Genomic DNA, 27,188 nt, shown 5'->3' with positions numbered 1-27,188 from the left:
TTTATCTAGCCATGTCGCTGAGCAGATGAGAATTTCATGATGAATATGAATATGAATAGTACACCATCAACAGCTTCCTCCTGTGATAATGATTTAGCAACCAGCTTCAACACCAAACTAAGGGCAACTATCGACTCTGTAGCACCAGTCAAACTGAAAAAGGCTGTGGCCAAATTTAAAAGAATTTGCAGAAAGTCTGAGCGGACAAAAACTGCAGGTCCACCTTGATATTCTTCGAGAGCATCTTTCTGCTTTTAATAAGGCAATAAAAAAACGCCAAGACAGACGGGATCATTTCTCAAAATTGATAATGAATCATAACAACTCAAACAGTGCTCTTTTCAACGATTGACAGCCTTATAAATCCCGCCCACAAGACACCTGGTGATCTGCTCTCCACCTACAAATGTGAGGAATTTGCAACATACTTCTGAGATAAGAGAACCAATATTAGGTGAGGAGGATCACTCAGGCAAGACCTGAAGATGTGTTTGATGACTTGTTACCCCACCTTCCACCACATGGAAGCACTATGAACTCTTTTGCAGTGGTCATACAGAAATGCTCAGCAAAGTGGGGGTCTGTTCATCTGCACCTAAAACTACCATGGTGAAACCCCTCCTGAAGAAAAGTAACTTAGACTCTTCAGTCCTTAGTGATTTTAGGCCAATCTCCAACCTTCCCTTTTTAAGCAAAACAAATATAATTCTTGAAAAAAAGGTGTTCAAACTGTTAAATAATCTCCTTCTTCCCAACTGTACCTTTGACATGTTCCAATCTGGCTTTTGTGCCGATCATAGCACTGAGATAGCACTATGTTGTTAAGTTATTAACTAGGTTCTTAATGACCTTAGAATTAATTAATTAATGCTGATGCCAAAATGCTCTTTGTCCTTGTCCTGGTCAAACTGTCTGCACACTTAAAGACACTACTTACAGTAACACTAAGCACCAGGCAAAAAAACAAGGTGTTACCATTGACTCAGATCTTAATTTTGAAACCCATATCAAGAATGTGACTAAAACATATTTGTATCACTTAAAGAAGAGTAAGTAAGTTTGCCGGAAATCTGCCATCGTGGAGAAATTCTGTCTGAAGTTGTCCAAACAACAACATCCTCCCTAATAATAATATATCCCCCCGAAATGAACTTGCAGTGTTGGACATTAGCTGTTGTGTTTCTACATGCGCACACGATTGGGAGAGGCAGCCACCAGAGAAAGGTCAGTCCACTCCCCTAGAACACCCCTGGCACTCACAACATGTTTATATGCAAACCGAATGTCAGGTAGGACACTGCATTTTAAAAAGCGTGTTTTTATTCATAAGGGATTTATTATAAGGGATCTTGTTCCCTGATCGCTACCGATTAAAGATAGTCATTACAACCGTTAGGAAGCTTTTAGAACGCTTGAATATTACATGGACCTTTACAGAACACAGCTGTAAAGGTGCAACCTTTCCTCTCCCAGGCTGACACTGAGAGACGAATGCATGCTTGTATTACTAGCAACCTTGATTACTGTAACACTCTCCTGTCTGGTCGACCAAAGAAAGCTCTTGGCAAATGATACAAAATGCAGCAGCACGAGTCAGATGGAGAGCACATATCACACAAGTCTCTGCACTGATTACCTGTTAGTTTTATAATTTATTTTTACTATGATTGTATTAGTTTAGAAATCACTCTATGGTCATGCACACCACTGCATGTCAGACATGCTTTTAAGGTATATACCCTGTAGATCCCTCAGGTCCTCAGGTACTGGCCTTTTAACTATTCTGAAGATTCCAACAACACTTATCTACTTCCTGTTTCAAATGAATAATACTGGGCAGAAGTCTGCACAGGGATGCTACAGACACATTAGCACACTGCAAAATACTGTCACCTATCTAACCATCTGTAGGAGTCTGCAGTGCACAGGGGTTACACACTCATCAGTACCCTCTAAAACACTGTCACTATCATGTCACTATCACACTGTCACTGTCACTATCACCTGTTCCACATGAATAGTACTATATAGGAGTCTGCAGAGGGGTTACCTTGTTGGGAAACACAGTGTCTATCTCCTCCTGCAGCTTGGTCATAATGTGAGGGTTGGTTGCCAGATTGTAGGCCAGGAAGGACAGAGAGCTACTGGTGGTCTCATAGCCAGCAAAGATGAACATCATTGCCTGGGACAAGATCTCATGGTCACTCAATCCTATGATGATGGGAGAAATGGGGTGGTAGGTGTGTTTGTAGGTATAGGTGTTTGAGGCAGGTACTGTATGTGTGTGTGTTAGATGCTAGTATACAGTGTGTGTGTGTGTGTGTGTGTGTGTGTGTGTGTGTGTGTGTGTGTGTTTAAGGCAGGCACCTTTACTCTGCTCCTCTCCCTTTGAGTTGCTGTCTTTCTGCGAGTCTATCATCAGCTGCAGGAAATCTACCCGACTCTGGAAGCAGGCTTACGTCAGATCAAAATCACATGAGAACTACCAGATGCTACCAAATCTCTACAATTGTATTACACAATACTGGCTGAAGATCGTATATTTGATCAGATATATTTACATACCTTCCTGGTGCTAGCCACGCGATTGGACTTGATCTTCTGAAAGACAGCGTAGAAGAAATCTGTGACCGAGGCAGGGAATAGGGATACCTCCTTGTTTGCCATAACAGGACCCATGAAGGGGAAGAATGCTGGACGGACAGGAAATGCCACGGTTACAAACAGGAACAGGAAATACCATGATACGTGACTCCAATCCTATTCAATGCACAGCCCTGTCCAGAAACAACTCCTAGGCTCTATCCCTAGACACTTCTGTATCCAATCCACTCAGATCTCCAAGTGTCCAGCATTTAGGAACTAGAGGTTGGTTCTGGACAGGGCCCATGTGTTTGTCAAATGAGTAGAGCGCAAACCATTGGCAGTGTGGTTTATGTCAGTCTAATCAATGAAATCAATAGCTTCATTTATTAAGCACAAAATGACTGATAGTTATATGGGGGCAGTTGTACCGACTGTGAGGAACAGTGGGCTGAAGATGTCAAACTTGAGTATTTTCTTGATGTTGGTCACAAAGGGGTCGGAGGGGTTGTGGAGGGAGTCGATGTCGACACTGAATGAAGTACTGACGACCACATCCATACTCTATGGTCCAAAGAACCTGGAACACAACCACACAATCTCTGACTACAAGAACCACAACCACAAAATTAAAGGGGGAGTTCACTGAAATTACAAATTCACCTTATCGTCTCGGAGATAAATACTCACTCCTTTAGTTCAATGGGCTCATCGTTATCAGCCGTCTTCTTCAGATTGCTGACCAAGTTACCAGAGTGCTGCTTCATGATCCCGAACATCTGAGTTGGGAAGGATACATGGAAAAATATCATGATTGATACGTGGATTAATATGTGCAAAACATATATTAATATCATGTTTGAAACAGGAATTATTTTAATGTTTATATAGCCTGAGAATATACATCCATACAGGATACATTATGTCAAAGAATAAGTGACTCCAAAGATGAACTATTATTCTATACTCTGTCATCTGACCACTGAATTTATCGAAGATAAGATCAAATATACTTTATTGTCCCGGATGAAAATTTGTCTTGGATTAATTAATTAAAGTTGCTGCTTCACACAACAACAAACAACAATGAATACACACTATACACATAGTACAAATCACACACACACTCTCACACACACACACACACACACACACACACACACACACACACACACACACACACACACACGCGCGCGCATCAGAGTTGTTAGTCATTCATTTATTTGTGTTGTATAAAGGAATGAATGAAAGAAGGAGAGGAGAGATGGGACTGTACCTCTTTGATCCGCCCACTGGTGAAGGAGGGAGACAGGACACTGCGGATCCGTATCCATGCATCATCCTCAGCGATAAACACGGCGTCATACAGAGGCCCTTTGAGATAGATATTCTAGAAAAATAATAATTATTATATACTGCAAGATTAACCTACTATTAATAATGCTATAATAACAATGATATTATCTATTTAAGGAGTCCTTATGTTTTTTTCCCCATACAACAACTTCAATTCAGCGTATTACCCTCCTGTTAGTGAAAAGGGAGTTGCATTCCTTGATGAGGATGGTTTTGATCATGGCTGTGTCCATGATACACAGGATGGGCTGACGGCCATCATAGATCCTACAGACCAGCAAAAACAAAGATAGCCTCAATTCTTCGTGGCATTGATTCCACAAGATGTTGGAAACATTCCTTTGAGATTCTGGTCCATGATGACATGATTGCATCACTCAATTCCTGCAGATTTTTCAGGTTCACTTTCAAGATGTGAATCTCCCGTTCTACCACATCCCAAAGGTGTTCTATTGGATTCAGATCCTGGGAAGGCCACTGAAGAACACTGAACTCATTGTCATGTTCATGAAACCAGTTTAAGACAACTTTTGCTTTGTGACATGGTGCATTATCATGCTGGAAGTAGCCATTAGAAGATGGGTCAATTGTGGCCATGAAGGGATGCACATGGTCAGCAACAATACTCAAATAGGCTGTGGCATTCAAGCGAATATACCGTAGATAGAGACAGACAGACCCATCACAGATCCTGCACTCTTAGAAAAAAAGTGCTACCTAGAACCAAAAAGGGTTCTTCTTCCACTCTCCCTTTGAAGAAACCTTTTGGGTTCCATGTAGAACCCTTTTCCACAGAAGGTTATACAGTACCGTGCGAAAGTAATGGGACAGTGAAGCATTTTTTCTTCTTTTTGGAGTTGAAATGAGAACGTAGAGATTCTCATCTTTTATTTGATGTTATTTGTGTACATATTGGTTTATCATTCAGAAATTACAACATTTTTATGCATAATCCCCCTATTTCAGGCTACACTAAAGTGATGGGACAATTGGCTTGACAGGTGTGTTCGTCAGGTGTGTTCCATCACATAATTTGTGCAGTCTGCTATTGGTGTCTTGTCAACATGAGGACCAAAGAGATGTTATTGAAAGTCAGGGAAGCCATTATGATGCTGAAATATCAGAAAAAAATTAAACATAGCCAAAACCTTAAACCTACCAAAATCAACAGTTTGGAACTTCATTAAAAGGAAAGAAAGCACTGGTGAGCTAAGAAATCGCAAATGGCAAGGAAGACTTCCAGTGGATAACCAAAAAATGCTCACCATAATAAAAAAAAAAAAATATGAGTCAGAGACTACCATCCGCAGAAGACATCACCAGCAGAACTACAGAGGCTACACTGCAAGGTGCAAACCACTACTTGGCCACAAAAACAGGCTGGCCAGGTTACGGTTTGCTAAAAAGTACCTAAAAGAGCCTGCAGAGTTCTGGAAAAACATGTACCAGAGTGATGGCAAGTGTAAAGTGTGGAGAAAAAAAGGAACTGCCCAATATCCACAGCATCCCACATCATCTGTGAAATATGGGGGAGGGGGTGTTATGGCTTGGGCATGTATGGCTTCCACTGTAACTGGCTCACTTGTCTCCTTTGATGAGGATGAATTCAGAAGTGTTCAGAAACATCTTGTCAGTCCAAGTACAAGTTAATTGCTCCAAACTCATTGGATGGCATTTCACCATACAGCAGGACAATGACCCAAAACATACTGCCATAGCAACTAGGAAATTATTCAGGGCCAAAAAGAGAATCCTATAGAATCCTATAGAACATGCATTTAATTTGCTGAAGAGGAGGGCAAAACATCCTAAAAAAACAAACAACAATCGCTGCAATATAGGTCTGGCAGAGCATTACCAGAGAAGATACCCAGCGTCTGGTTGGGTCAATGGGTCACAGACTTTTGCACTTTTGCATACAAAGGATTGGGGACCAAATACTGAACATGAGTGCTTAATTTGGACATTTGCATAATGCAAAAGAAGAAAAAATGCTTGGCCCATTACTTACGCAGGGCACTGCAAATGGAACCCATAAGAGTTATTCAACCAAAGAATCCTTTTAGAACCCTTTTTTTCTTTATTTTTTTAATTACATTTTTGCCCTTTCAATGACATGGACGGAAGACACAATCACTTCCGATTTGAATTCTGACATGTCGTGGCTCCTCTTTATTCATGCAGTTTGAGACGTGCTCAGAGGCAATATAGGAGCCTCAACCAATGAGAATCCAGGATGTTGTCAAACATTGGCAACGCACAAGTTGTGTTTGGGACCATACTACAGAATACTTAAAAGCTTAAAACTTAAATCGCTCAATAACAGATTCAAATTATTAATGTGGAAGCATGAAATTGTTGCTTGGGCAGTGTACTTGCATCAAGACAGATCATTTGTCTTGGTGTATGAGACCATTTCGTCGGTTGGATCGTCTGTGTTTGTGAAAATCGCACAGTGTCCGCCTGGTTTAAGAGTGTATACTGTAGACACTGAGAGATATATATATCCATCATAGTTAACAATAACCAGGATCAGTTTAGCAGACTCACCCCCACAGTTTCCCATATTTCTGGAAGCTCTCTGTGTCAAAATTGGTGAAACCACCCTGGGAACAAAAAAACAAAACAAAAAAATAGCCAGTTCATAAATGCTTGTCATAAACCTGAATTGTGGCTTAGTCTATGATGGCCCTTTTCCACTACAGACCGGCTCCCACTCCTCTCTTTTCGTTTTCGTTCAAAAGCTTTATTGCCCATTTTTCTGGGTAAAACAATTCATATTCAGCTCCCATGGCTTTCACCACAACAACACACATCATGGATGAGTCTACAATGTTGTTGTTTATGGGCTTAATCTCTACAAACCTTCTTATATCCCATTATCGTCCCGAGGAAAGGGATGGGTTTAGGACCAGGAATGCCTAGTTTTTTTAATATTCCATATGGCCAGTATCCATACCTGGTCGGAACAAATATAAATCAACAATCTGACTTGAAACAAAAGCAAAACGATCAAGTCATAGGTATCATTGAAACTGTTAGATAACTGTAATTATCAATACTATCATTTGTATGTATTATCACAACTAACTAACTAACAAATAATATTTTTTATTAAAACTTCTTACACTACGATCAGAGTGATGAGTAAGGCAAGGAGAGTTCATGTCTCGGTGGAGAAGTACGGAAGGTAACCCATCTTTACAGGTTCAATCGCTTCTTCTGAGTAACCCCGGACACGTCTGCTGAAGTGATTATTTTATCCCGTCATGACACCTGTGTTTCAGATCATGAAACACAGGCGAAAGAGTATGTGAGAGGTGAAGTTGAAGCCATGGCTAGTGAATGATTGAAAGGGGATCCCTGCGCAGAGGGCAAAACTCAGTGATGTTATTGTCGGCCTTTATCTTAACATCCTGCTAATAGTTGCTGCCTGTTTGATCCCTATCGGGTTTTAATAGTTTGCAGACCCATTGATTCAAGAAGGACTAAGGGGCAAATATTTTTGGGCAAATATTTTCTTTCGAGTAATACTGAATTTTACATATTTGAACTCCTCTAAAAATGTGTTATGTTCTTTACATGTATGCACTTGTTTTATATCATTGGCTCCTAAAAACAGAATTTCAAAATACTAGTTCAAAACAACATCACATATTACAGTAATGAAGCAACTGATTAACATGAATACAGTGCTCTTCATAAGTATTGGAAAGAGGAAGCATTTTCTGTTCTTTTAGCTCTACACTTGGATTTGAAATCAAACAATTATTATGGGGTCAAAGTAGAGATTCTCAACTTTAATTCAATGGGTTTTTAAAAAAACATTTGTAAACATACTCCCACTATTTCAGGGCTTCAAAAGTATCATATAATGTCCAAATAAAGTACTAATGTTTCGTATTAGGTCAACAATCTGCCTGAAGTCTGCGACCCCACCAGGCACTATCCACTATCCACTATCCACTATCCACTATCCACTCATCTTTAGAAAATCATTGACATTTCCACATGGTATTGTGTCATAGAGTAGCCTCCCTACAGCAATATTATCTTGACATTGGGATCCTTTGTCCAAACCATATTTCAGGGTGTATGTTTGGTTGCAGGGGCCCAGGCTGTGCTCTCTGACTGCTCCAACTGTAGTAGACCCTGCAGTGAGGAAGAGGTCAACATGCTGCAGTACCATCAGCCAATCACACACAAGAACCAACAGATCGCCAAGACCTCTATTGCACCATGCACGCACGCACGCACACACACACACACACACACACACACACACACACACACACACACACACACACACACACACACACACACACACACACACAAACACTGTCTCAACAGCCCCTTCCTTCACTCTCACTCTCTCTCTCTGTAGGTGGGTCAGGCTGCGTATTCAGCCTCTAAGGGGGGTAGTGTTGGGATGACTCTACCAATCGCCCGAGACCTGGCACCCATGGACATTCGTGTGGTCACCATCGCACCCAGTCAGTAAACACACACACATACATACGCACTCTTTCACACACTCCCCCCCCACCCCCTTCTTCTCCATATCAGACAACCTCTCTCTCCCTCTCCTTAGGTCTGTTCTCCACTCCTCTCCTGGCGGGTTTACCTGAGAAGGTGCGTTCATTCCTAGCCCGCCAAGTGCTCTTCCCCTCGCGCCTGGGAGACCCTGCAGAGTTTGCCCACCTGGTGACATCACTGGCTGAGAACCCCATGATCAATGGAGAGGTCATCAAACTGGATGGAGCTATCCGCATGCTGCCCTGAGAGAGAGTGAGTGTGTGTGTGTGTGTGTGTGTGTGTGTGTGTGTGTGTGTGTGTCTGTGTGTGATCCAAGGTATACCACTGTGACAGCTCCGATGTGTGTGTTCATGTCTGGTACTCCAAGCTCTGCTGTACTGTACGCTCCATGCAGTTTTGTTTTGTTTTGTAAACTGATCCAGTAATAAACTTCTAATGAGTTTGAGTCTCTCCTCCTCTGTGTCTGTGTAAAGTGAGGTCAGTAGGAGCTAATAGGACAAATGAAACAAGAATGAGCCTTATGAGGCAAGTGTACCTTCATTTGTCCTATTAGAAGTGAATAGAACGCCTGGACACAGGAAATGCTAAATGCTAAAGCTCTCATAACATCACACCTGCATCAGTGTGTGGCTTTATGTACATGTCATCCACAACATTTGAGTGAAGGGAAAGGGACAGATTTCTTTTGGAATGGAAAGGAGTCGAGGTACAGTATCTTGGTATACACACGTTTGCTCCAGTTTTGTACCCATTGACTCTGACCCTGTTTGTGTAAGAGGCTAGGGCTGACCCATTCTGATTCAAGATGTTTGTGTAAAAAAGGTATTTATTGCATATATTGTCCACTAAAAAGCAGATGATGGTACAAGTGTAAGGGACCAAGTGCTCCAACCTCAGTCTAGCCTGAAGATCATTCCATATCTGAGGAGCACAGCAGCTAAAAAGTTCTTCTCAATTCTGTAATCACTTGTAGCACATTAAATAGTAACAAGCTGCAAGTTTGATCGCCAATAAGTCGCCATAAAAGCAATGATGTGAGGTAAAATGGGAGTTTTAAAAGAACTGCTTTATATACAGATGAAATCCAATGATAAGCCCTTCTCAACGTCAAAGAATCCCAACCCACAGACAGATACAAAAGACAATGGTGGGTACAGAAAACATGCCTACAAATGAACTGCAGAGCAGAGTGATAAATCGGGTCTAGTGGTTTAAGAATTGAGGCTGTCGTGTGATTTTAAATTGTGTCACCACAATCACGGACAGGGAGGAGCGTTGCCAAGACAATCTTCCTCCTATTATCAAAGGTGAAGCAAGACATTTCTTTACAAAACAAGTACAAGTCTAACTCGCAAACTGTTGATCACTTTTTCAACATGTATTTTAAAAGTGTATCATCTATCTAAATGCCCAGGTACTTATAATGGGGAACTTGTTCAGTTTGGGTTCTTTTCAGGGTTCAAATATGTTGATCATTGTAATCAATATTATGGCATATAGAGAAAAACATAACAGACCTCATGCATACCTCTTCAAATTAAGGTTTACCCAGATTGTTTCTAATCTAACCCATGTGCATACATGTGCCATGTTTTTTCTTCCTCAACTTGTAAATGTAAAAAACACAAACACCACCACTTTGTCTTTTTGTGGTGTTAGGAATACAGACCTCACAGATAAAAATGTTTTGATAAAGGTCATAAACCGAAACGTCGACACAATAAATAAGCAGAGGTAACAATCGTGTGTGCAGGAGTATTCATTTTTTACATACCTTTTCTTCCTAAACTCATCATCACTCAACATAGTTTACAGCTATGCAACTTGTAAAATACAGCATTTCAAACATGACACACAGTTTGCCTTTGAATATGACTTTAATGAAAGAGAATTGAAACGGCAAGTGTAGTTATAGTGGTAGTATGCAGGGTAGTTATTGTGGTAGTAAGTTTGGGATAGTTGTGGATTTCCAGAATTGTCTCTGTGTTGAAATATCTGTAAGAGAAAAATTGTCTTATCATTTGTATAGATAAAATCTAAATTATTTTGAGGTGATTTGAGAAGCCAAAAGGATCATGCTTAGAATGCACTGTAAGCAGATAATGGAGGGCATACCTGTATTTTGTTTCCCTTTATGGAAAGCCCTCTCCATGCTCTCTCTGGCAAACTCCAGGTTCGCCGCCATTACTCTTTTCTTTTCAGTCTTCTCCTTCTCTCTCTCCATTTCTGTCTTCATCCTCTTCACGACATCTTCTGTAATCTTTGTCATCAACTCTTTCACTTCCCTCTCCCTCCTTTCCACCATATTATTTATCATCCCATCCATCTCTTCTCTCATGCGTTTAATGTCATCTTCTTTCTCCTTCAGGATTTTCTCCATCTCTTTCTCGACCACTTCTACTCTCTTCATTGCCTCCAACTCCTTTTTCACCCATTCAATATCCTTTTCTTTCCCCTGTTCATTCCTGTTTCTCTGTCTCTCCTCCTCTGCCCATTTCATCACCTCCATCCTCTCTTTCACTTGTTTCACCTCCATTTCTTTCTCCTCCAGGATTCTCTCCATCTCTTTCTCGGCCTCCTCTACTCTCTTCATCGCCTCCAACTCCTTTCTCATCCATTCAAAATCCTTTTCTTTCTCCTTCTCACTCCTGTCTCTCTGTCTCTCCTCCTCTGCCCATTTCATCACCTCCATCCTCTCTTTCACTTGTTTCACCTCCATTTCTTTCTCCTCTAGGATTCTCTCCATCTCTCTGTCGACCTCTTCTACCCTTCTCTTCATCACCTCCATTGTTTCGGTCTCCTTCTCACTCATCTTTAATCTCTCTTCGCTATTCTTTACCTCCTTCTCTCTCTCCTGCACCACCCTCTCTCTCTCCTCCACCTCCTTCTCTCTCCTCTTCATCTCATTTCTTGTTTTTTCCATCTCCCTCTGGAAAGTCTCCTCCATCTCCTTTGTCACTTTCTCCACCTCCTCCACCTCTTTCGCCTTTATTTCCAACTGGACAATCCTCTCCTCCAAATCCTTTTTGTTATTTTCCTGCGTCTTTTGAATGCGACTGAGTATTGCATTGCATTCATTCACTTTCTCAGTGTCTCTATCCAACACTTTCCTCTTCCTCTCCATATTATCTTTAAGATGGTTGACTATCTTCCTCTTCCTCTCCACCATTTCTCTGTCCTTGTCCACCATTTCTCTGTCCTTGTCCACCCTCTCTCTCTCCTCCTTCAGCCTCTCCTTCTCTGCATCGGTGTGCTCCTTCACCTTATGCAGAAGGTTTTGGGCTCCCTCCACCTCTTCCACTCTCTCCTCCATCTCCCTCCTCCAACCCTCCTTCTCTTCCTTTCTTTCTTTAGCCATTCTGGCCCTCTCTCTCGTGTGCCTGGCCCGTCTTGATGTCCTCTGTGGGAGTGGGGTGTAGGCTGCGAAAGCTGCCGGTCCTGCTGCCTCCATCATCAGGGCAGCCTGATCCTCTTTACACTCCTGTGGACATACAGTGAACACACTACAGGTGCAGTCTCGAGAATGTCTTCCTGACGCCTTTACGCATACAGCTTTGTGATGCTTAGACAGTAATGACATAATTCATGTTTACATTTCTTTAATTTTCGACGCATTGTCGTTATTCGTGACGCATCAATGACCAATTGATTATCTGGCAATGCAATGAAAAAAGCGTGTGGAAAACAGTCGTTAATGATGTAGTGGAATTTAAATCATGGTATTTTGAAATAACATACCGTTAACCAGAGCTGTTGATTCATTCAGAGACTTTATTCACAGAGAACAAAGCCGGGTCAGGTTTGCAAAGTTGAACACACTTTTCACTTCCGTTACCTGTCTTTTTATAGACTTCACATAGGTCAACAACCTTCATTCAACAAACGTCTACTTCCTGTTTACATACACCAATAATATTCAAGAACTACATTTCGTCATCCCGGGGCTACGCCCCCTTTGGCTTGGCGCCGATCAGTCTACTGTAGAGATCAATTGATCTAGGCTGTTTTCTAAAGCCCTTTTGTCTTGGCTGTTTACAACTGTGTTTATCACCCATCCATCCTGTCCCCAGATCACCTGATGATGTTTACACAGCTGTATACCACTCTACTTCAAAGCATCCATACCCCCTAGTCAGCCCCCACCTAAGTGATCTCACCCCTCTGAGATGTTCCAGGACCATCTGGTGTCCTTGTGACCTTTTCCCCTAGGTGTGGGATTACTAAGGCTAGTATTTGTCTTTAAATTTACTATAATGACAGATTTGAGAAGCACATTTCTTCAATGGTGGCCGCATGGCATTCCTGTGCAGGTGACAATGGTCATTTTTCAAAACGACAAGGATATTTAAACACCTGATTATTTGTTTGGTATGCTCTATGGCCTCGGCTACAGACCTCATCGAAGTGACACTTAGATATCTTAGGGTGCACATATCACGTCTTGGTCTAGCGGATAGGAATCTGCCTTTTAACGCAGGGCGGCCCGGGTTCGATTCCCGTCATGGTAAATGATTCTTGTAGAAAAATAAAATGAGTCACAACGTGTGCAACAGAACAGTTCGAAATCTCTTTACATTTGCATCGTCATGAACATGAGTTATATCAGGCTAGCTCATTTTTTCTTTGTTCATTTTAAGTGTAGAAACAATATTTCGTTTGTGACCATTTTTTTCTGCCATTTTGACAAGTCTCATGACTAAAGAACACAAGGCTGTCTGCTGAAGGACGCTTGACTGTAGATTTTTGCTTCGTGTCAAAAGCACTCCCTGACGCACACTTTTTCAAAGCAGGTGAATTCATCAGATCTGTTTGAAACATTGCATTTCATCCAGTCAATACGACTGCTTAGATACTCGCAGTACAGTTGCCCCCTATAAATTGCCCATGAGCGCGGAGCTTGTCTTTGTCAATGTAACAACTTTGCTCCATCAAGGGGAGCCGCCGGTTCGACGCCCCTGTAAGCACGTGTCTCCAATTTGTAGCCCTATGGAAAATTAGGCCTAACTATTAAAAGTTCTTTGATTAATAAATAGGAACTAATAAATAGTATAAATAGAATAAGTTCATTAATAGAATACATAGGACTTAAAAAGGGTAAAACTATTACTATGTTTGATATTGAATAGAGTTTCATGGGTTAAGTTCATGTATTGAATTATTTACCTGATGTAAAATGTATTTTGTTTTCTTAAATACTGTGTTCACAATGCTGGCAATATTGTAAAGGAATTTATTTTTGATTTCTGTGAGAAAAGATTCAAATGTAAAGTTTGTGCATTTTGTTTATTTTCATGAGCCAATGAAAAAGTGAGATGAAGGTCAGGTGTCAGGTGGATGAGAAGGAGAAGTTAGATTCGGGATGGCGAACGAAGAGAACGCATGGAATATGCTGCTGTGCTGGTTAATATTGTGGAAATAGGTAGCCCACTTATTTCTGTGTTTAGAACAAGGTAATAATGCGAGTGCACAACCCGTGCATCTTATAAGTTATTACGTTCGGCGTATGACCTGTTTTGGAACAATTTCTCTGCAGAGGAGTAACCGTTCCGACGGTCAACCACCTGGCTTAGCCTAGCCTACAGTGAGAGAGCTAGTTTTTCTTCGGAGGCTTATGGGCTGTGTGTTCGACCAACACGGGAGTTCAAAACGTCGATAGCCACCGGGAGAGACAGTAGCACAAAAGATTCCTGCCGTTTGAGAGAACTACCCCGGTTCCCGAGAGAGGAGCTTCGCGCGGCTGCCGGCTTAAGGAACTGGGAGTTTGGTTTTTGTCTTCTAGCTCGTGAGAGTGAAGGAGCCACCATTTTAGGTGAGCTACAACGCACTCAAGCTACACGCGCCAGGCCTGCAACGCACTGGACTTTGGTATTGTTGTCGTAGTTATCATTGCCGGCTTTAGAATAGGTTTTATTTCTTTTCATTGAGGTTTACAGTGTTTACCATTTACATTTTGATATTTGTATGTGCATGTTAAGAGTTATTGTATTTCATTTCATGTACTCTATTTTGGGGATTTAATATAAATGAAAGAGGACTGATTTGAATAAAATAACAAAAGACAAGTAATTGGTGGGACTGTGTTAATGTGAACAGACAAAGTAAAAATACAATAATAGTTAGAGATAACATTTTATTTAAAGAATTCAGGTTAGCCACCCCTATTAATTGCCCAGACCAGCAAAGGGGCGCTACAAATTCCTTTGTTTTTGTTTCAGGCAAGCCACTGTGAGACGCCTTTACGCATACAGCTTTTCGATGCTTCGACAGTAATAACATAATTCATGTTTACATTTCTTTAATTTTCGACGCATTGTCGTTATTCGTGAGGCATCAATGACCAACTGATATTATGGCAATGCAATGAAAAAAGCGTGTGAAAACAGTGTTAATGACAGATTCGAGAAGCACATTTCTTCAATGTTGGCCGCATGGCATTCCTGTGCAGGTGACAATGGTCATTTTTCAAAACGACAAGGATATTTAAACACATGATTATTTGTTTGCTGTGCTTTATGGCCTCAGCTACAGACCTCATCGAAATGACACTTAGATATCTTAGGGTGCACATATCACGTCTTCCCAAATGGTCTTTAGGAGATTAAGTGCTACGTGGGCGAAAGTGCAAATATAGGCCTGCCTATATAAATAGATAATAACAAGTATAAGATAAAAAGAAAATGCTGGGGACATGTAATAAATTAGTAATACGCATAGTGATAAGACAATTAGAGATAACAGGACGTAAAACCCCCATAATAAAGTGGCCATGCGTAAGTGTTGTGATATATTAACAAACATTTTAGAAAAAGGTAGACGGTAATAAGTGCTGATGTCCTACAATTCGAGAAAATCACACACTATATATACATACATATGTAAACCACACACAGAGACACAAATAAATATGAAAGTGATGAAGTATATGCTGTAGTATAATAAATACAAATATATATATATATATATATATATATATATATATATATATATATATATATATATATATATATATATATATATATATATATATATATATATATATTATATACACTCAACAAACACTTTATTAGGAACACCTGTACACATTCTCATGGTGGAGGTGGTGTAATGGTGTGGGGAATGTTTATTTGGCACTCTTTGGGCCTGTTAATACCAATCAATCATATTGCTTGAATGCCACAGCCTATTTGAGTATTGTTGCTGACCATGTGCATGCCTTCATGGCCACAATTTACCCATCTTCTAATGGCTACTTCCAGCATGATAATGCACCATGTCGCAAAGCAAAAGTCGTCTCAAACTGGTTTCAGAAACATAACAATGAGTTCTGTGTTCTTCAGTGGCCTTCCCAGCCACCAGATCTGAATCAAATAGAACACCTTTGGGATGTGGTAGAACGGGAGATTCACAGCTTGAAAGTGCACCTGAAAAATCTACAGCAATCGCGTGATGCAATCATGTCATCATGGACCAGAATGTCAAAGAAATGTTATAAACATCTTGTGGAATCAATGCCACAAAGAATTGAGGCTGTTTTCAGAGCAAAGGGAGGCCCTACCGAGTATAGTATAGTGTTCCTAATAACGTGCTCAGTGAGTGTGTATATACAGTGCGGGAAAATAAGTATTCAACACATCAACAAATGTTTAATTCAACATATTTCCATTGCAGCCATTCACATGAAATTTAGATCAGACATAGGTATTAACTCAGTAAAACTACTCAGCTAAAGAATTTGTAACACCAATCTATAAAAAAAAGTTGTGCAATTCTCCAGGGGAAGGAGAAGGACTGGAGAGTAGGGGGAGCCCAACGGGCCTGCCGAGCCAGAGAAGAGCCACTCCAACAGCAGCACGCTGTCCGGCTGGCGGGACAACATCATCTTCATCAACGAGGTCTTCCACCAGGTACAGCTGACCCTGTATCCCTTGCTGCAGTGTTGACAGGAGGCTGCTGCTGAGGTTCCTCCACTGCTGCACTGCCTCACACATCCAGCAGGGGGCAGCAGCAGAGCAGCTCAGGGCTCTGCAGCACAGGCTGGATTTTTCCTGCTCCTCCTTTGTGGACCTGTCAGCATAGGAGCAGAGGGACACAGCACAGAGCTCATCCCACTTAGACACAGTCCGTCTGGGGTAAGGACAGACACACTGATCTCTGATGAGGAGGAGGGAGGAGGATTTCTCATTGTACAATGTACGCTCCCTCCTCTGTCTCCCCTCAGCTCCAGCAAAGCCCTCCTCCTGCAGCTCCTGTACCTGGTCCCTGTGGGAGGTGAGGCGTGCTGTGTCCCTCTGCAGTGCCCTTGGTGGAGAGCTGGACCTCAGTGAGACTACAAACCAAAGTTATACATAGTTAGTGTATAGCTGGTATATGATTCCAATTCTCAGAATGAGCCGTGAATCAGGAAATTTGGTGTTTCACATAATTACCAATGTTTTTTTTAATTGTTTTTTAATGACTGCCATGGGAGTGGCTGTCGACAAAATCTGCGATGGCCCTATATCCAATTACATTTTTGAAGTCCCTCTCTATCAGAAGAGGTTTTATGCTCTCATCTTTAAACCCAGATGAACATGTATTTTAATCTGAACTGTCCTAGTCTATTAAATATAACTTTTAGATTAGATTAGATTAGATTAGATTCAACTTTATTGTCATTGTGCAGAGTACAAGTACAGAGACAACGAAATGCAGTTAGCGTCTAACCAGAAGTGCAAAATAGCAGAAAGTGCAATGAACAGTATTTACAGGTAGTGCAATATATGATCAGTAGTAGTGCAGTATGATATAGCAGTGCAGTATAGCAGTATATGAGTAACAGTAGCATTATAGCAGAATAAATAAATAGTTACAGTATGAACAGTGTAGCAGCATATGAGCTGTATGGGTAATGCAGTCTAGCAGTATATATGTATTAACAGTAGCATGAGGTAGATAGCAGAATAAATATAAATATGGAATGCCGTATAAACAGGTATGTACAGTATGTGCAGTGTATTAAAGAAAATATAAGGATATGTGCATTATGTGCAGTATGAACAGTATGGACAGGTATGTACAGAAGAGCAGTGGTATGAGTAAGAGCAGGGGAGGGGAGTGGAGTAATAGTGCAATAGTGCAATTGTCCGGGGGGGGGGGGGGGGGGGGTGGGGGTTGCAGGGGTAGTGGGTTGTCAGGTCGGTGCAGTGTTCAAGTTCAGTAGGGTGACAGCCGCAGGGAAGAAGCTGCCTCTGAACCTACTGGTTCGGGTGCGGAGAGACCTGTAGCGCCTCCCGGAGGGGAGTGGGGTGAAAAGTCTATGGTTGGGGTGAGAAATGTCCTTGACGATGCTGCGTGCCTTACGCAAGCATCGTTTGCCCTGGACAGCCTCGATGGAGGGGAGTGAGGAACCGGTGATGCGTTGGGCAGTTTTCACCACCCTCTGCAGTGCTTTCCGGTCCGATGCCAAGCAGTTGCCATACCATACTGTGACACAGTTGGTAAGGATACTCTCGATGGTGCAGCGGTAGAAATTCACCAGGATCTGAGGAGACAGATGGACCTTCTTTAGTCTCCTCAGGAAGAAGAGACGCTGGTGAGCCTTCTTTATCAGGGTGGAGGTGTTGAGGGTGACTTGAAATGGTGACTGACTACTGCTTGAGTTTGTTTTGTGTGAATCTGTAATGACACCAACTCTCATTACAGACCATTATTGACCAATAAGACACTTTACTACATTTCTATTTCTATCTCTCCACAGGACAAAAATCATTCCTATGGGATTTCTCATAGAGTGAAATAGGGCAGATTTCTTGACAGATTTCATGTTGACAGACATCAATAGCAGACTCCAAAGTCACTAGGTCTCAACTACCCAGCTGAAGCATATTGAACAACACTTATTGGATTTGTGTTCTAATGGCCTACTCTATGTTACTACTCTAACTCTAAGCCAGAGCTAACTTCGGAGCGTGCTCTCCATTTTATTAACCAAAATGCCACTAATTGAAAACAGGTACGGTCACGTGAATCTAGGGAAATGGCACAAGAAAGACGCAATCCTAGCAACGACAATTGTCAATAGCACTAATTATTCTGCTCTGCATTTAATGCGTTGTTTTTAGCACTCAATGTTATATTTATTTTGTGTTTGCGTGTCTGTCTAATTTTTTGGCTGTCTAATTTATTTTCTGTTTGTGGCTATCTAAGGACAGTACACTAGACGTTTACTTAAGACTGATGTAATATTCAAACTGTCTCGCACTACAGGTATTCAACATGTTCTTCTCTCTGTTGTAGCTCCTGTAGGTGTTTACTATGCCCTGACTGATATCAGGACTTTGGCAGAGGAGATGGATAAATTGGCTAATGGTACTACGTAATCACGAGAAATGTTGGGAAATTAGACTAATATATAATAATATATGCAATTTAGCTACCGCTTTTATCCAAAGCGACTTACATTGCAGTGAGTGCATACTTTTTTCAGTATGTATGGTCCCAGCAGAAATCTAACCCACAACCTAAGCGTTGTTTGCGCCATGCTCTACCAACTGAGCCACAGAGGACCAGGAATAAAGTCCCAGAGACCCAAATTGTCAACATTCTAGAGCACCAAGGGCGACTTCATTTTGTAGCTAATCCAAGTATTATTGCTAGGTGAATACCACATAAAACACTTGGCACTCCAGGTGGTGAGTGTACCGGAATTCTTTGGCAGTGAGTGAGTTAAACGCAGATGACGGTTCAAGATACAGCATCAGTAGACAAACATGTTTTGCAGCGCTCACTCAGTCCTGTACATCATGCATGCTCATGGTGTCAACTCAACGTATTGTATGTGTGAAATAGGACAAGCAGATCTCACTCACTAGTAAGATGAGGAAAGTGGTTCTTTTATATTTCCTGTTGTTACTTTTATATTTTTTCATGTTTTTATTATTCATTTTGGTAATTCTTGATTATTATACTTTGTTTAAAAATAATCAAAGAGGGGACTGTTGGAATTGTACAATATTCTATGTGCCTCTCGACCTTTCACCTAGTGGTACCATGCCATAACCAGTACACAATGCAGAGACATGAAATCAGATGCTAGGGAATGGGGGGCCTAGGACCTGTAGCCCTCCAAGGCCAAATTCCATTGCAAGTCCATATATTCTAGTAGTAGTGTTACTATACTGGTACAGAGTACACAGTGTGTCTTTATTCTTGATGTAAAGTTGGAGGACATTACATATGAATTAGTTTAGTTGTGTTTACTTAATGTGGGGATGAAATATGTTCCTCTGACACTAGACACCAAAATCACTACTATAGAGAGTGAAATGTTTGATTCTGTCTTTGAGATTCTTATAGCCCAATTGTGTGCAATAATATCTATTTACTAAAATCTGATCTTTAAGAAAGATATTTTTCTCCCTCTTTACGCAGTCTTGGATATTGCTCTGTTAAAGAGAAACAATGTTTCTTCTGGAACTTTTTCAAGTTTAATTGTGGTATGATTTCTGAGTAGTTTCTTGACTATTAAAGTGATTCTACGAGATAATTTCTATAATCTCAGCCTACAGTTCTCAATGTAGCGCTAATGAGTTGGAAACGGGTCCCTGTTACATGCCCTCAGTGTGGTGCGTATGTGTGTGGATTCCACGTAGACCAGTGACATCGACACGATCCCGTTTGTTTTACTAGAAGTGCTTGTGGGCGGGAACACTTCCTTGTTCTGTGTCTGTGTCACTGTCGGGGGAGTGGTGTGTGTGTGTGTGTGTGCGTGCGTGCGTGTATGTGTGTGTGAGAGTAATGCTCCACCCTACATTCCACAGCAGAATGTCAGAGATATTGTAAGTTTTGTTTTCCTAGAAGTGCTTGTAGGCGGGAACACTTCCTTGTTCTGTGTCTCTGCAACTGTCGGGGGAGTGGTGTGTGTGTGTGTGTGTGTGTGCGTGCGTGCGTGCGTGTATGTGTGTGTGTGTGTGTGTGTGTGAGTGAGTAATGCTCCACCCTACATTCCTCTCAGCTCCCTCCCACACACACCACATCAGGTTGCCACACAGTGTTGTCGGCATTGACAAACATTTCAGTGACAGTGACATGCGCGCGACGCATGCGCGCCGCCATCTTGGTTTTGATATCCAGTGGAGTATGTTCCATGTTAACGTAGTAGGGTTATCCAATGGAGTAGGCTGCATGCTAACGTTGCATTCATAGCCGGTGGAGTATGCTAAATGCTATTGTTGTATTCTTATCCAGTGAAGTAGGCTACATGCTAATATTAGCACTGCATCGCGCGCATGTCACTGAAATGTTTGTCAATACCGACAACACGTGTAGCGAAGAAGACGGACGTGCGAATCGACCAATCAAAAGGCAGCGTCTGAGCGACTCAACCTAGCCTGCTACCAAATCCACCAATCACGCAGGGAGGGCGTGTACCAAGATGTCGGCGCGCATACATCGCGAAGCCCGCTGTCTCGCTGAATTAGTGGTTATTTGCTTGTTTATTTCAAGTATTCTCGCTAAAAACAGTTTAGCGTCCATATCGTACAGCCGACGACAACTTTTGGACATCGGTTCCGGCATTCCAGACATCTTTTATCGACGCAATACCCTGAGATTAGAGCAAAACAGCGGGACCAGCTGACTCCGCTACACCGACCGGGATGGAAAACCCAGCCGAGGGAGCCGAGGTGGGCTGAGAGCTCGGCTCAAGATAACATCCACATCGACTCTCACTACTGTTATGTTTGTATTTTATTTGTATTCCTAACTAGGAATGAACGGGCAGGGTTTCTTTTACTGGCTTTATTCCACGACGTTCATCTGTACATTCAAGCATCGTAGGTTTTACCTGCGGTCCCTCAGTCCGGGTACAACAGCATAGGGCGGAACCAATATCATGTACTATAATAACAACACAACTAACACAACTATCATGTTTTAGCTTGTGGAAGTGTACATTACACATGCTCCAGGCATGCCACACACAGAGACCATGCCCCAGTGTGTGCCACTCTATGCCCCATAGTCTCCCACCATGTCCCCCTGTATTTGAACTCATGGAGCATTAAGTGTCAAGTAAAAAGTAGGCCACACACACAGACAGCAGGCCTCAATGTGTGTCACTGTATCCCCATAAGTCTATCATGTTTTAGCTTGTGGAAGTGTATGTCACATGCTCCAGGGATGCAAAATACACAGACCATGCCCCAGTGTGTGCCACTCTATGCCCCATAGTCTCCCACCATGTCCCCCTGTATTTGAACTTATGGAGCATTAAGTTTCAAGTCAAAGCTAGGCCCCACTGACAGACAGCAGGCCTCAATGTGTGTCACTCTATCCCCATAAGTCTATCATGTTTTAGCCTGTGGAAGTGTACATTACACCACTTCCAGGCATGCCACACACAGAGACCATGCCCCAGTGTGTGTCACTGTCCTCCCCATAGTGTCCCACCATGTCCCCCTGTATTTGAACTTATGGAGCATTAAGTTTCAAGTCAAAGCTAGGCCCCACTGACAGACAGCAGGCCTCAATGTGTGTCACTCTATCCCCATAAGTCTATCATGTTTTAGCCTGTGGAAGTGTACATTACACCACTTCCAGGCATGCCACACACAGAGACCATGCCCCAGTGTGTGCCACTCTATGCCCCATAGTCTCCCTCCATGTCCCCCTGTATTTGAGCTTATGGAACATTAAGTGTCAAGTAAAAAGTAGGCCCCACACACACACAGCAAAGCCCCAGTCTGTGCCACTCTATCCCCAAAAGTCTATCATGTTTTAGCTTGTGGAAGTGTATATCACATGCTCCAGGCATGCCACACACAGAGACCATAGAGAATATAGTATACACTTTGTGTCAAAAAGTGATGACGTCACATAAATTTAATCATCGAAAATAATACTTGAAAATTATAAGTCCCGCCCCCTTTGGAGGTGTACGCCCCTTTGGAGGGCGGATGTGGTGTGCTGATGAGGGTGGCCCAATGAGACGCGTGTTTCCCGGGGATAAGGTGTATGTATATATATATGAGCAAGGGTGAGATCTGTAGTAGTTGAGGCTATATGACAGTGTCTAAAATGGCGTCTACAAGTATGATGTGGGAATTGACGGATGGTAGTGTAGTGTATGTAGAGTATGCATCTGGAGGTGCACACCCCTATGCGGACATATACGCTTTCGAAAAAAAATCAGAGAATCGTCTGAGAATCTATTCATCAGAATTCGATACATTGAAGGCTTACATCTTGGAATTCATCCGCTACATGCAATCTGTGCACGACACACAAAGTGTGCCCCTGGAGGGTATGAAAGCTTCTATAGAGATGGGCGTGGATCTTAGAGTACCGTGCCGTAACCCGCAGGAAGCTTTTCTTGTTGACTGTTCAAGATCTCACATATGGCTGTTGGTGCGATTCCAGACAGAGGCAGAGTCTTCTGAAAGACCAAAGACGGTGATGGAGAAAGAGCGCTACTGGCCTATTAAACTGGCGTTCAAAGTGGTAGACTTCTCAACCTTGAGAAATCTCCTGAAATCTATCACTGGGTTTTTCAAGCTGGAAAGTCAGAGACAGAGACTCCTCCAGCTGGCAAAAAGTCTGAACACGTGCTCAGGTAAACGGATCTCAGGCCCTTCCAGGCATTTAACCCCTAGATCTCGGTCTGACTTAGAGTTATGCAGTCGTAATCTTTTTCCTGAAGACACGCTTGAAACAGATGGTGTTGAATCATAGTAAATCGGGCTAGACACCTCTACTATCCAGTCCTATTAGACATGCCTACTAGACACATGCCCCTTACCCCGCCCCCTCACCTACAATCTATATAAGAAGTTTGGAAAAACGAGTTTGTGCGACAATACTTATTACTTCAACATGGCTGATTTTTTCACAGTCAACGATTTGCCATCCTCAAGTGAAGACGAAGGCTACTCTACAGGTGGGGAATGTAAACCCTTAGAATCTCAAGATGAAGAGTCTAAGCTTCTCAGCTATCTTCCGAGCCTTTCTCAGGAATCTAGCGGCTACGCTGATTTGTATAAACCGGTTCTTGAAGACTACCGGAATGCCCAGACGGACGACCTCACAAGGTGGAAAGCCCTAGAGCCTCAGAGCGATTCCGAGGAGCCTATTACCCCGGTCACCTACTCACCCGTCTCACCCGACAGCGACGCGTCAAATACTCTGTTCGAGACTCTTGAATTCCCCGTCAGAAGATATAGGCCGTATACCGGCAGGCCTACATTCGACAAAGGACCCGGTCTATACACCCCCGGAGGTCAGGCTTCAGATTTTGCAGCCCCTGTGGCTGAAGATCATGCTGTCCTCAACGGCCATCAGACACCTCCGACTTCGCCTAGCATGCAAGTACCAGGGTCCGATGGGTCTCAGAACGAACCCTCTGCGGAAGCTAGCATCACTGCCCAGGGGACACCTCAGAACACTCCCATGGTTGATCCGATGGTTGTAGAAGTTAAAGAAATTCTAGAGAACCGGCTTCAATCTCAGCGTCAGGATGTTGATGTTTTTCTGGACACGGTGAAGGCCGGCGTAGCCATGGTGTTAACAATGGTGATAGACGTTCAGATGAAAAACGAATGTTATGGGTGTAAAACCGGTCATCCAAGCCAACGACGACATTCTTGTCTGTACCCTCTAGAGAGTGATTACTTTTACCACAACTTTGAGGCGCTGATGACCGCCCTGTGGACGTGGAAATTTCTCCCGACTCTTATGGTTGCTCTGGAGACGGTTGGATTAGGGGGAATAGCAACCGGCCGTGTTCAAGGAGCAGCCGAGGCCTTTCTATACGGTCTGAAGTATGAAGAAAACATCCAGGGGAAACTTAAAGAAATCCTTGATGCGTATGTGGGGGTTAACAGGGACCGGGATCATATGATAGATGAACTCGTATCCTACTGGAATAGTGTTGAAATAGTTCACACCCTCTTTTGAACAAGTCTAAACTGTTCAAAAATGGGGAATGCTTTCAGACTATTCTTTAACTTTTTAAATTCCGCTTCAGGTCATCCTGGGGTCAGCTCTCTTGTAAAACGGGCTATTGCTAATCGGGTTAATGATGAATCTTTATTTCAAACATGTAGCGATGTTGACATTGAACAAGTTGTCCGTTTTGAGAGGTCATTGGAAATTGTGAGAGATTGTGTGTCTTTTAACCGTTGGAAGGAATTGGTGTATATTGGTTCAAATGCCTCCGATGCGGAGAAATTTGAAAAAACATTAGATGGAATTATTAGAGAAGTGTCTATGCATAGCTTCAAATTTAGTCATTTCATGGTGTTATATACCTATATAATTGATGTAGCAACATATCGCTTTAAGAATGGTCTAGCATTTGATGTTGATAGGGCCCTAAATGTCTTACACACTTCTGTGGGGATGTATTAAAAACTTGTATTAATCATTCAAATGTAATGACATGTAATCATTCAGATGTAATGACTTGTAATCAATAAATAATTATGCAAAATTGACATTGTACTCAGATCTCGCTTGATTGCTAGTCGTCATGACCTCGAAAAAGGCCGAGCGTGTAATGAAGAGAATATATTATGACCCGGCACACCCTGGATCTTTTGGAGGGGTAGAAAAACTTCAAAAAGCCGTCGAAGAGCAGACGGCTGAAAAAGTTAGCGGTGATCAAGTACGAGAGTGGCTGTCTGGTCAAGAGGCGTATACCTTACACAAAACGGCTAGAAAAACCTATGCTAGAAATCGTGTTTTTGCGCCACGTCCTATGTATCAATTTCAAGCGGATCTTTGCGATATGGGTGCACTGTCTGAAGACAATGATAATTTTAAATTTCTGCTTACAGTAATAGATGTATTTTCAAAAAAAGCTTATGCACGCTCTTTAAAAAACAAGACGGCCGTCGTAGTTGCGGAGGCCTTTGCAGCAGTCTTAGAAGAGAGCGGTATACCAGTTAAAATCCAAACGGATGCTGGAAAAGAATTTTTTAACCGTATCTTTGAAAAACTAATGAAGAAACATAATATTCAACACTTTGCAACGGGTAGTGATTTGAAGGCGTCAGTCGTGGAACGTTTTAACTGTACGCTGAAGACAAAGATGTGGAGGTTTTTCACAGCTAAGAACACCCGCAGATATATTGATGTGATTCGGGATTTGCTTGATAGCTATAATAATAGTTATCATAGCAGTATCAAAATGAAACCTGTTGAGGTAACATCCTCCAATAGCATGCAAGTCTTTGAGAATTTATACGGGACTTTACCTCTGAACAGTATGACCCCTGTGTTTAAATTCAAAGAGGGTGACATTGTGCGGATTTCCAAATACAGGGGGATATTCGATAAAATGTACGAACAATCATTCACTGACGAATACTTTATCGTTAACGAATGTATCCCTAGACTCCCGCCCGTTTATAAATTAAGGGATATAAAAGGTGAAATTCTTACTGGCACGTTCTATGAAGCAGAACTGCAGAAGGTGAGAATCACCTCTGACACAGTCTTTCGGGTAGAAAGGATTTTAGACAAGAAAATTCAAAAGGGCCGGAAGATGGTTTTAGTCCACTGGCAAGGTTGGCCTAGTCAGTTTGACTCATGGCTCCCGGCTAAAGAGGTCATGGAGCTCGGGAGGAAGAAAAACAAGAAGCCAACCTAGAAGAAGCAAGGATGGAGGAGCGAGAATCTTTCTATGTGACTCTCCCTTCAAATGCATGTCACAGCGTTTACCCTAGCAATAACAGTTCAAATTATACGATAACGCTGTCTCACCCTATAGAGTTACATGGACCTTATGAGGTGGCGTTAGCCGAGATAATGTACTGTCATACCTGGAATAATATTTTAAGTTTAGAAGATACCTATGACCTGAAAGACCATTCGAGACCGCGGGACCCTCCATTCTACCAGAAAATCCCTACAGGCTATTATGACAGTGTCGATGCGATAGTGAAGGAGATAAATGCCGTATTTAAGAAACAAAAAACAGATCTACTTTTATATTACAGTTCTATACATAAAAGAATTTCTATATTAGGACCTGACAAATATTCTCTCAGGTTCAAGGCTCCACTAGCCTACATGCTAGGGTTTGAACCCGACGCTTGGACACGGTCGGGTGGAAAACCGTTGAGTAAATATCCCAGCGATATTAATGCGGGGCAGTATAATTTTTTCGTCTATACGAATATCGTGGAAGCACAGCATATTGGTGACTATACGGTTCCTCTTCTAAGAATCGTTAAAAAAGAAGGATCTTACGGGGATGTAATCACTCTCTCCTACAGCAGGCTACACTACGTTACTGTTAATAAACAGCGCATTCAGGATATACAGATTGAGCTAAAAACGGATTTAAACAAGCCGATTCGATTCACATACGGGAAGACAATTTGCAAGCTGCACTTTAAACCCAAGTCTCTCATCTGAATCTATAGAACAAAGCAAAAACAGCAACAAAAATAAAATAAAAAAATGGATTCACAAAGATTTGTGAATTATTACGTAAACCAAACAGGGCGCGGCAGTCTAAGTGGGTTTGTAGGTACTCCTGTGCAATATGGTCGAGGGTTAGGGTCTATCTTAAGTAGGGCGTTCAGATTTGTCCTACCGTTTCTTAAGCGCGGCGCATATATAGTTAAACCGCATTTGAAAACAGCAGCGAAGGGGATAGCATCTGACGTTGTGGGGGCCGTAACCCGTCATATCGCCGATCGCGCCAGCAGGTCTCAGGAAGGATCTGGAAT

The 27,188-nt window shown here is 42.1% G+C and overlaps 1 protein-coding gene and 1 pseudogene across 2 annotated transcripts in view; one reads left to right on the top strand and one right to left on the bottom strand.

Moving 5' to 3' along the window:
• LOC310824113 (cytochrome P450 3A27-like) overlaps positions 1 to 27,188 on the bottom strand; it is a 453,840-nt pseudogene that overhangs the window by 1,340 nt on the left and 425,312 nt on the right. Inside the window, exons 2-10 of the transcript in view lie at positions 6,805 to 6,898; positions 6,490 to 6,542; positions 4,107 to 4,206; positions 3,860 to 3,973; positions 3,274 to 3,362; positions 3,022 to 3,163; positions 2,566 to 2,643; positions 2,368 to 2,443; positions 2,051 to 2,211 (exon numbers count right to left, since the gene is read on the bottom strand). The product of the transcript in view is annotated as a cytochrome P450 3A27-like (transcript). The remainder of the gene's footprint in view (positions 1 to 2,050; positions 2,212 to 2,367; positions 2,444 to 2,565; positions 2,644 to 3,021; positions 3,164 to 3,273; positions 3,363 to 3,859; positions 3,974 to 4,106; positions 4,207 to 6,489; positions 6,543 to 6,804; positions 6,899 to 27,188) is intronic.
• Positions 20,278 to 27,188, top strand: part of LOC310823669 (E3 ubiquitin-protein ligase TRIM65-like) — a gene marked incomplete at both ends in the record, with an annotated part of 83,090 nt that continues 76,179 nt past the window's right edge. The window contains 2 exons of the mRNA XM_083696539.1: positions 20,278 to 20,291; positions 21,036 to 21,137. Coding sequence (XP_083552665.1) covers positions 20,278 to 20,291; positions 21,036 to 21,137 — 116 coding nt within the window. The remainder of the gene's footprint in view (positions 20,292 to 21,035; positions 21,138 to 27,188) is intronic.

The sequence above is a fragment of the Argentina silus genome (genome assembly GCF_951799395.1).
Source record: "Argentina silus genome assembly, chromosome: Y".
NCBI classification, from domain to species: Eukaryota; Metazoa; Chordata; class Actinopteri; order Argentiniformes; family Argentinidae; genus Argentina; species Argentina silus.
This window is presented reverse-complemented; position numbering and strand designations above follow the sequence as displayed.